The sequence below is a fragment of the Salvelinus sp. IW2-2015 genome, unplaced genomic scaffold, assembly GCF_002910315.2.
Source record: "Salvelinus sp. IW2-2015 unplaced genomic scaffold, ASM291031v2 Un_scaffold2816, whole genome shotgun sequence".
In the NCBI taxonomy this organism is placed as follows: Eukaryota; Metazoa; Chordata; class Actinopteri; order Salmoniformes; family Salmonidae; genus Salvelinus; species Salvelinus sp. IW2-2015.
The window spans coordinates 17,911-29,473 of record NW_019944116.1 but is presented as its reverse complement, the minus strand read 5'-3'; the positions used below and the strand labels follow the sequence as shown (position 1 = coordinate 29,473).

The 11,563-nt window shown below is 44.5% G+C and overlaps 1 protein-coding gene across 1 annotated transcript in view; it reads right to left on the bottom strand.

Annotated features, from left to right (window-relative positions):
* Nucleotides 1–6,672, bottom strand: part of rab12 (RAB12, member RAS oncogene family) — a 27,336-nt gene extending 20,664 nt beyond the window's left edge. The window contains exons 1-2 of the mRNA XM_024141892.1: nt 6,270–6,672; nt 3,380–3,440 (exon numbers count right to left, since the gene is read on the bottom strand). Coding sequence (XP_023997660.1) covers nt 3,380–3,440; nt 6,270–6,486 — 278 coding nt within the window. The 5' untranslated portion in view covers nt 6,487–6,672. The remainder of the gene's footprint in view (nt 1–3,379; nt 3,441–6,269) is intronic.
* Between the last annotated feature and the right edge of the window lie 4,891 nt (nt 6,673–11,563).

Sequence of the window (11,563 nt, the reverse complement as noted above, 5' to 3'; positions counted from 1 at the left end):
ACGCAACGTGCAACAATGTTTAGAGGCGCAGCTAGGCCTAGTGGTTTAGAGCGTTGACTAGTAACCTGAAAGGTTGCAAGATCGAATCCCGAGCGACAAGGTAAAAATCTTGTCGTTCTGCCCTGAAACAAAGGCAGTTAACCCCACTGTTGCCTAGGGCCGTCATTGGAAAATAAGAATTTGTTCTTAACTGACTTTGCCTAGTTTAAATAATGGTTAAATAAAAAAAGATTTTACTGAGTTACCGTTCATATGAGGAAATCAGTTCAAATTTGAAATAAATAAATTAGACCCTAATCATATGGATTTCACATGACTAGGAATCAACAGCTGACGTTGCAGGGAATGTCCACCAGAGCTGTTGCCAGAGAAATGTAATGTTTAATTTCTCTACCACAAGCCGCCTCCAATGTCATTTTAGAGACTTTGGCAGTACTTCCAATTGGCCTCACAACCGCAGACCACGTGTATGTCGTCGAGTCGGCGAGCAGTCTGTTGACGTCAACGTTGTGAACAGACTGCTCCATGGTATTGGGGTAGGGGGGCAGTCTGTAGACGTCAACGTTGTGAGCAGACTGCTCCATGGTATTGGGGGTAGGGGGCAGTCTGTTGACATCAACGTTGTGAACAGACTGCCCATGTGTGGGGGTAGGGGGCAGTCTGTTGACGTCAACGTTGTGAACAGACTGCTCCATGGTTGGTGGGTAGGGGGGCAGTCTGTAGACGTCAACGTTGTGAGCAGACTGCTCCATGGTATGGGGGTAGGGGGCAGTCTGTTGACGTCAACGTTGTGAACAGACTGCCCCATGGTGGTGGGGGTAGGGGGCAGTCTGTTGACATCAACGTTGTGAACAGACTGCCCCATGGTGGTGGGGGTAGGGGGGGCAGTCTGTAGACGTCAACGTTGTGAACAGACTGCCCCATGGTATTGGGGTAGGGGGCAGTCTGTTGACGTCAACGTTGTGAGCAGACTGCCCCATGGTGGTGTGGGTAGGGGGGCAGTCTGTTGACGTCAACGTTGTGAGCAGACTGCCCCATGGTGGTGTGGGTAGGGGGGCAGTCTGTTGACGTCAACGTTGTGAGCAGACTGCCCATGGTGGTGTGGGTAGGGGGGCAGTCTGTTGACGTCAACGTTGTGAGCAGACTGCCCCATGGTGGTGTGGGTAGGGGGGCAGTCTGTTGACGTCAACGTTGTGAGCAGACTGCCCCATGGTGGTGGGGTAGGGGGGCAGTCTGTTGACGTCAACGTTGTGAGCAGACTGCCCCATGGTGTGGGGGTAGGGGGGCAGTCTGTAAGACGTGCAACAAATGTTGTGAACAGACTGCATCCATGGTAGGGTTGGGTGTAGGGGGGCAGTTGTAGACTCAACGTTGTGAGCAGACTTGCCCATGGTAGGTTGGGTAGGGGCAGTCTGTGACGTCAACGTGTTGAACAGACTGCCCCCATGGTGGGGGGCTAGGGCAGTCTGTAGACGTCAACGTTGTGAACAGACTGCCCATGGTATTGGGGTAGGGGGCAGTCTGTTGACGTCAACGTTGTGAACAGACTGCTCCATGGTATTGGGGGTAGGGGCAGTCTGTAGACGTCAACGTTGTGAGCAGACTGCTCCATGGTGTGGGGTAGGGGGCAGTCTGTTGACTCAACGTTGTGAACAGACTGCCCCATGGTGTGGGGTAGGGGGCAGTCTGTTGACGTCAACGTTGTGAACAGACTGCTCCATGGTATTGGGGGTAGGGGGCAGTCTGTGACGTCAACGTTGTGAGCAGACTGCTCCATGGTATTGGGGTAGGGGGCAGTCTGTTGACGTCAACGTTGTGAACAGACTGCCCCATGGTGGGGGGTAGGGGGCAGTCTGTTGACATCAACGTTGTGAACAGACTGCCCCATGGTGGTGGGGGTAGGGGGGCAGTCTGTAGACGTCAACGTTGTGAACAGACTGCCCCATGGTATTGGGGTAGGGGCAGTCTGTTGACGTCAACGTTGTGACAGACTGCCCCATGGGTGTGTGGGTAGGGGGGCAGTCTGTTGACGTCAACGTTGTGAGCAGACTGCCCCATGGTGGTGTGGGTAGGGGGCAGTCTGTTGACGTCAACGTTGTGAGCAGACTGCCCCATGGTGGTGTGGGTAGGGGGCAGTCTGTTGACGTCAACGTTGTGAGCAGACTGCCCCATTGGTGTGTGGGTAGGGGGCAGTCTGTTGACGTCAACGTTGTGAGCAGACTGCCCCATGTGGTGTGGGTAGGGGGGCAGTCTGTGACGTCAACGTTGTGAGCAGACTGCCCCATGGTGGTGGGGTAGGGGGCAATAGACACCCATCTGTTGATCACAAATACCTTATTAAAAAAACAAACATCTCGTCACAGTATATCTGTAAATTCAAAGTGCCATCAATAAAAATCGAACTGTATTCATTGTCTTTGCTTATGACTGCCCCCTACCCCAATACCATGGAGCAGTCTGTTCACAACGTTGACGTCAACAGACTGCTCGCCGACAGGACGCCATACACGTGGTCTGCGGTTGTGAGGCCAGTTGGAAGTACTGCCAAAGTCTCTAAAATGAAGATGGAGTGGCATTATGGTAGAGAAATTAACATTACATTTCTCTGGCAAAAGCTCTGGTGGACATTCCTGCAGTCAGCATGCCAATTTCACGCTCCCTCAAAACTTGAGACATCTGTGGCATTGTGTTGTTTAACAAAACTGCACATTTTAGAGTGGCCTTTTAGTGTCCCCAGCACAAGGTGCACCTGTGTAATGATCATGCTGTTTAATCAGGTTCTTGATATGCCACACATCTCTCTCTGTCATCTCGTCACAGTATATCTGTAAATTCAAAGTGCCATCAATAAAAATCGAACTGTATTCATTGTCTTTGCTTATGACTGCCCCCTACCCCCAATACCATGGAGCAGTCTGTTCACAACGTTGACGTCAACAGACTGCTCGCCGACAGGACGCCATACACGTGGTCTGCGGTTGTGAGGCCAGTTGGAAGTACTGCCAAAGTCTCTAAAATGACGATGGAGTGGCATTATGGTAGAGAAATTAACATTACATTTCTCTGGCAAAAGCTCTGGTGGACATTCCTGCAGTCAGCATGCCAATTTCACGCTCCCTCAAAACTTGAGACATCTGTGGCATTGTGTTGTTTAACAAAACTGCACATTTTAGAGTGGCCTTTTAGTGTCCCCAGCACAAGGTGCACCTGTGTAATGATCATGCTGTTTAATCAGGTTCTTGATATGCCACACCTGTCAGGTGGATGGATTATCTTGGCAAAGGAGAAATGCTCACTAACAGGGATGTAAACAAATTTCTGTGTGAGGTAGTGGAACAGACAGAGGCTGATGATGACTTCCTGTTTCCTGTTGACTCACCAGATCTGCAACCTGATCTTCTTCCCTCTCAGCTCCACCGTCTTGATCTTAAAATCTACTCCTACAGGAAGAAAACAGGGCCAAATGTGTCTTTTGTCATGTTTTTTCCATGCTCTTTCCCCTGTGCCGGTCAGTCAGCCAGAAACATGGGAAAGAGCATGAAAAACGTGACAAACAGACTAGTTCAAGTAGCAAGTTCTTCCAAAGCGCTTTGGAATATAACAATTGATGGAGGAAATACTACAACAAGGAAAAAGTTGTCATTTTAATCACAAACTTCTGTGCTAGAAATGTAAAGATCTCCTACATAAAATATTTTGTTTATAACAGACTGGGATGATGACACATTTCAGACACTTATCAAATATTTATGCAACTCTACAGCAGTTTTCCTCCTCACTTCCTGTCATCAAAACAACCATGAACAAGCACACAGACGGAGACCCTCAGAGGATCCAATAAAGCTGCTGCTTCACAGAGAGAGAGAGAGAGAGCTGTGTCCCCAGGATGACAACGCACAACAAGATGGAGGCCAGACGTGGTGGCAGCTGCCTGAGCCAGAGAGGAGAGTGTCAGAGGGACTATTTTTGGAACTATGGGGACAGTGGCAGCTCTTCTGTCCTGGGTAAGTTCCATGGCTGTGTGTGTGTGTGTTGTGTGTGTGTGTGTGTGTGTGTGTGTGTGTGTGTGTGTGTGTGTGTGTGTGTGTGTGTGTGTGTGTGTTGTGTGGGCGTGGCACAATTACCATATAACCGACAGTTATGGATGAAGACAGTCATGAAAATAGATAAATCATCTACTGTTGGTGTCTTCTGTCACTAGCTAGCACAGCCACAAAGACCTTACCCTTGTCCTAGCTAGCACAGCACAAAGACCTTAACCCTTCTGTCACTAGCTAGCACAGCCACAAAGACCTTACCCCTTCTGTCACTAGCTAGCACAGCCACAAGACCTTAACCCTTCTGTCACTAGCTAGCACAGCCACAAAGTCCTTAACCCTTCTGTCACAGCTAGCACAGCCACAAAGACCTTAACCCTTCTGTCACTAGCTAGCACAGCCACAAAGACCTTAACCCTTCTGTCACTAGCTAGCACAGCCACAAAGACCTTAACCCTTCTGTCACTAGCTGCACAGCCACAAAGACCTTAACCCTTCTGTCATAGCTAGCACAGCCACAAAGACCCTAACACCTTCTGTCACTAGCTAGCACAGCCACAAAGACCCTAACCCTTCTGTCACTAGCTAGCCACAGCCACAAAGACCTTAACCACCTGCTAACCCTAACCCTTCTGTCACTAGCTAGCACAGCCACAAAGTCATAAAATCTTATAAATCTTACCTTAGCCACACTGCTAACCCTAACGCCTAACCACACTGCTAACGCCTAGCCACACTGCTAACCCTAACGCTTAACCACACTGCTAACCCTAATGCCTAAGCAAAAAGCTCATTTTAGTTTTTATTAATTTTTACAATATAGCCAATTTTGACTTTGTAGCTGGTCTATCTATGGGGAAAATCGCTCAGTTCTGCATCCAGGACATGACTCATGATAATAAACGTCAACCTGCATGTATATCCATGTTCCTGTAGTGGTCTGAGTGATCTACCTCAGGAGACTGTTTCACAACAGATAAATTAGATCCCCTTGCCTGTTAGCGAGGCAAGCCAGATTCCCTCAGTGCTTTGCATGAGGAGAATTAAATAATTGGTGACTTGGCACAAAGATGGTATGGTCATACTATAATGGCTTTGTAAGAGTGGAAGTCACTGACCCTCTTTTCAAGACCATTCACGTCCTGTCCCTGTGTGGAGGATTTAACTCAATCAGGCTTGAGCACAAACCGTGAGGACCCGCAAGTGACCGGCAATAAATTAATCTCCAATCTTTCGAGGACCGTGTAGGCCTCCAAAACTAAGCTAAGAGAAGTGACTAAATCAGTGTCAGTTAAAAACCTGAGGGACCAGTCCGTAACATCCCAGGGACCAGTGTCGGTCTACAGAACGAGAGTTTCAGAAACAGACCCTGGAAGTGTCGTCACAAAGACAGACAAAATAGATATAGAACGGTAACATTGTCTGTCTAGAACGGTAACATTGTCTGTCTAGAACGGTAACATTGTCTGTCTAGAACGGTAACATTGTCTGTCTAGAACGGATACATTGTCTGTCTAGAACGGATACATTGTCTGTCTAGAACGGATACAAATAATATTGTCTGTCTAGAACGGATACATTGTCTGTCTAGAACGGATACATTGTCTGTCTAGAACGGATACATTGTCTGTCTAGAACGGATACATTGTCTATGCCGCACACTAAGTCCCAGGATATTTGAAATGTCAATTGATAATTACGCTGGATTTATTGGTTCTAAGTAAGTTAATAATGTAGTAGACAGTTTTTATTTATTTTTGTATTTTATGACAGAATACTGAAAGCCACTATTGGGTTCCTCTGGATCAAGGTAGTTAGCAACAACAACACTTCTGACAAGGCATCAGTACAGTTACTAGGGCCCTCAGTAACCTTTCGTCTAGCTGCTGGACAGGGCTCCAGTTACAGTACTAGCTCGCTTCTCTCAGTGCTCTGTTTGACAGATTAATGCCAACAACGACCTCAAGTTTAAAAATATAGCAGTGTTCCCCTGTAGCTACCAACTTCTTTACAAATAGTTGTAGTAAGCATCTATGATGGTGACCATACAGTAGCCTATACAGATACAGATGAGCTAGGTCAGTTGCGTCCAGTCATGTAGTTAGCGTAAACATTGCTTGCTAGCTAGCTAACTAGCCGAGGGTTGGCTAGCATAGAAAATAACAATAACAGAACTGTTAGCAGCTAGTTTTGGCTAGCAAAGGAGGCTAACGACATCTGGGCATTCCTTACCAACGGTTGATTTGCATGCTTCACAGAAGGTGTCGTCGGTAAACCTTTCCATTAGACTGGTTTTGCCTACTCCGCGGGAGCCAATGATAATGATCTGAAGTTTATAATCTGCGGGTCTGGGCGGCATCTTCCTGCGGCGAGACTGTGCCCCCAGAGCCGGGGAAGCATTTGCCGATCCCCCACCGGCCCTCCGCTGGATCTCATACCGCGAATCCATCAATAATTCCACATTTGAACACCTAGACACGCTTTTAAAAGAGAAAATAACGATGTGGGCCCACTTTTAGTAAATTTTCCTTTTGTCTTTGAGTTAGTTCGGGAAAGTTTCCAAATTGTTCAGCTGCTGTCAAGAGAATCAAGGGCTGCGTTCAGTACGGTTTTACGTTCTGGAAAGTTCAATTGAACTGAAATGGTGCTGTACTGAACGACCGGTTGAAAAAGGGGAAGGGTTATGGGTAGGGGAACCCTGTCAGTATGGCCAGTCGCCACACCACCAAACGGCAGCAAAAGTACCCCTTCCTTAGTTAGTTGGCTTAGTCTGTTCAAGAACGTACAATAACATTTTGGGGAAACGTGTCGTTCAGTAAAAACCGTTCTGCAACGTAGCAAACGTTCAAGCGAACTGAACGCACCTCTGGTAGCTTTTTTCATTACGTCACCGCAGGGTCTTAGCTATCTGGTATCCTTGGGATGTCCTTACCCCACATTGAAGTTATTTTTTATTTATTTAACCTTTATTTAACTAGGCAAGTCAGTTAAGAACATATTTTTGTTTACAATTACGTCCTACACCGGACGACGCTGGGCTAATTGTGCGCCGCCCTATGGGACTCCCAATCACGACAGGTTTTAATACAGCCTGGAATCGAACCAGGGTCTGTAGTGACGCCTCTAGCACTGAGATGCTGCGCCACTCGGGAGCCCAAGATAGGTTATGGCAACGTTTCCACAAACTCGGTGCTAGTTTTGTTTTTAGCCCTAACACTACACAGCTGATTCAGATTATCAAAGCTTCATGATAATCTAAAGGATAACCTAAAGGGTGCATCACAAAAGCACTGCTCCGCACTGTCACCGCAAGCGCCAGCGAATCTTTCTGCTTCCGTCGCATTCCATAGGATGGGAAAATTACTATGGCATGGAGACAGACATCTACCCGGATTATATATATTTGTATAAATTTAGTTGAAGGTTTTTGTTGAAAACATGTCATGTGAGAGAGGGACTAATGATTTAAAAAAATAATATCTTTATGACTGTTTGGTCCAATGCTGTTTCTTTCTCTTGAGGAAAGATTTTCTTTAGACACTAACGTTACATGTATATTTTTCTATTGACTAGTGTCCCATTCCCCATTCCAAACCTTATGCTTTAATTGCCTTGAGTGAAAATGACATTACGAAATGTCTGTCACTTTTCATAATATCACTGTTTTCCTACTTTAATAACCTCTCAGATCTCTATCCACAAATTTACCCCAAAAGCACGATTTTACAGCATTAATTTATGTTGAATGCCAGTCTAATATAAAAAGACTGTGGTGAATTATTCAATGTCATCTCGGCATTCATAGTTCTACGACGTTGAGGACATATTTTAATCCTAACACCGACGGCATTTGTGTATCATTGCACTCGGCTAGAATTTTCCACAAATAAAATCTACTCGACGACCACGATAGGACCATGGCCAGCAAAATAAACTAAGCCTATGAACTCATCGCTAAAGCGGAGAAAAAGTCACGTTAAAACCTCTAAGGGATTAGGATCCCCCCTGCGGGACGGTTGAGCTAACGTAGGCTAGTGTGATTAGCATGAGGTTGTAAGTATAACATTTTTTATCCCAAGACATAGACATATCTGATATGGGCATAAATTCTTGTAAATCTAACTGCACTGTCCAATTTACAGTAACTATTACAGTGAACGAATACCATGCTATTGTTTGAGGAGAGTGCACAATTATGAACTTGAAAATTTATTAATTAACCAATTAGGCACATTGGGGCAGTCTTGATACAACAGATATGCAATGGTTCATCGGATCAGTGTAAAACTTTGCACCTACATCTAGTGGCCAACATCTAAATGATGCCTGGGCTGGAATAATACATTATGGCCTTTCACTTGCATTTTCAAAGATGTTGGTACAAAAAAAACAAAAAACAAACGCATGTTTTTTCTTTGTATTATCTTTTACCAGATCTAATGTGTTATATTCTCCTACATTAATTTCACATTTCCACAAACTTCAAAATGTTTCCTTTCAAATGGTATCAAGAATATGCATATCCTTGTTTCAGGTCCTGAGCTACAGGCAGTTAGATTTGGGTCATTTTAGGAGAAAACTGAAAAAAAGGGTTGGATCCTTTTAAGAAGCGATGGTTATTTTGATCTCGCTAGCCAACATCGTTGTTAGATGCTTCTTCGAATCTTAGCTGACGTTAGCTAGCAACTTTGTCGATAATATTAACTAGCTATTTAGTTACAACTACAAGATTGACCTTGAGTTGCAGGTTCATTAGCTAGCAACTTAATGTCGATAATATTAACATAGCTATTTAGTTACAACTACAAGATTGACCTTGATGCAGGTTCATTAGCTAGCAACTTTGTCGATAATATTAACTAGCTATTTAGTTACAACTACAGATTGACCTGAGTGGCAGGTTCATTAGCTAGCAACTGTTGTCGATAATATTAACTAGACTATTAGTTACAACTACAAGATTGACCTTGAGTTGGCAGGTTCATTAGCTACGCAAACTTGGTCGATAATATTAACTAGCTATTTAGTTACAACTACAAGATTGACCTTGAGTTGCAGGTATTTAGCTAGCAACTTTGTCGATAATAACTTAGCTATTAGTTACAATTACAAGATTGACCTTGAGTGCGAAGGTTCATTAGCTAGCAACTTTGTCGATAAATATATAACTAGCTAGTTTAGTTACAATTACAAAGATTGACTCTTGAGTTGCAGGTCTCATTAGCTAGCAACTTTGTCGATATATTAACTAGCTATTTAGTTACAACTAACAGAGATGACCTTGAGTTGCAGGTTCATTAGCTAGCAAACTTTGTCGATAATATTAACTAGCTATTTAGTACAACTACAAGATTGACCTTGAGTTTGCAGGGTTTCATATAGCTAGCTAAGAGGAGGTAGCTATCTGCTCATCTCAGGGCAGTACGTCAGCGGGTGCGTTCATTCATCCCCTAGGTTAGTTACAGATTGTATTGTAACGACCCGGTATTGTGTTCTGTGTTTGTGGGTGTGTTATGGTTCTCATGGCTACTAGCAGGGGTTAAATATGTCAGGACAGATGGAAAGGTTGGGGGGGTATGATGGGTAATCCCGCGGGATTTGGAAATGCATAAATAGGGATTACTGTCTCATCTTTCTTTTCTTTCTGTTCGGGGTCTTGATCTGTTCCTATGAGAGTGACCCTTAACGGTCCGTGAATTGTCCATTCATTCGTTATGAAATTCAAACAAAATTAAAATCTTTATTTAAAAATTGACTTCTCATGTGTCGATATTGGACATGGAATAACGGAAAACAAAAATCTTTTTGTTTTGTTCAAAACTGAAAGTAGACGCCCTCTAATAATCTCCACGGGGTTTAGGGGGATGTGCACAAAGGTTGTGAACACAAAGAAAACATTATACTGTGTGTAACGGATGTGAAATGGCTATCTAGTTAGCGGTGGTGCGCYCTAGCAGCGTTTCAGTCGGTGACGTCACTTGCTCTGAGACTTGAAGTAGTGGTTCCCCTTGCTCTGCAAGGGCCGCAGCCTTTGTGGAGCGATGGGTAACGACGCTTCGTGGGTGACTGTTGTTGATGTGTGCAGAGGGTCCCTGGTTCGTGCCCGGGGCGAGGGGACGGTCTAAAGTTATACTGTTACATGTGTGTGACAGAAAGATAAAAATGCTCATGTTAGCTAAAACGCAGAATTTAGAAATCAGCATGCCACTTACTGCTGTGTGTGTGTTCCAAACGTTTAACATACCAGTTAAGGTGTTGGCAGTCCGGGTTCGAGTCCCAGTCGAGGATACCCCCTTTAACTGCTCCTAATTTACCCACGTTTAGCTACAATCTCTGAGTCCACTGGAGAGGATCAGCTTCAGCAAAGTGAGGTGTAGAATCACTGGTCTACAAATAGTATTGCCTGACAAATAATATGTTTTGTGTGATTACGATTGTAGAGCTGTCTCCCCTGGTTTAGGTGCCCCCCCCCCACAACCAAACACACATGCACAAACAGACATTGATTCATTCATTAAATAACATTTCCTAAGATTTTCTACCTGCAGCAAACCTAGTGGATCATGCTTGAAATACCTGTAAAAATATTTATATTTGAATTGTAGTGTATGTATAGAATGCCCCTGTGTTGTACCCTTTTTTTGCCACTAGATGGCAGTGATGTGTTACCACCTCTACTGAAAGTTGACTGAAGGGTAAGGTGAGCATAAAGTTAATTTTCAAGTTGTTTTTTGGCTCGTAGTAAAACACCAATCACAGTCCTAATTTCACTGTAGTAAATCTCGCTCATTTGACCTTGGTTATGAAACTAAGCCATTTATAGCTTTTTCTTTTTCTTTACTATTTGCAACTTCAGTAGCGAAATCTTCTTGCTGCTGCCACAGGATATCCTGAAGATTAAAGTGTGCAACGCTGAAAGTAGACTGGGTTTAAAAGCTCTCCTAGGGTGTTTCCTAGGGTGTTTCCTAGGMTGTTTCCTGGGGTGTTTCACATTATGATTTTGGTGGGTGCTATTTTTGTTGCCTCAAAACTACCTCCATTCTTCCATTCGTTTGTATGGGTTACCTCCATACTTCCATTCATTTGTATGGGTTACCTCCATACTTCCATTCGTTTGTATGGGTTACCTCCATACTTCCATTCATTTGTATGGGTTACCTCCATACTTCCTTTCATTTGTATGGGTTACCTCCATACTTCCATTTGTTTGTATGGGTTACCTCCATACTTCCATTCATTTGTATGGGTTACCTCCATACTTCCATTCATTTGTATGGGTTACCTTCATACTGCCATTCATTACCTTCATACGAGTCCTATGACTCTTGTGGGGGTCGTAGAACAAAACGGAGAACACCATCAAGGTGGGTCAAACCGTTCGGACACTACAGACGTTTTCGTAAGAAGACCAATTTTCGGGATGTCTCCTGGTCTGACAAACACCTCTCTGTCACCTTTCACCTCAGATGGGATGTCTCCTGGTCTGATAAACACCTCTCTAGCTCTGTCACCTTTCACCTCAGATG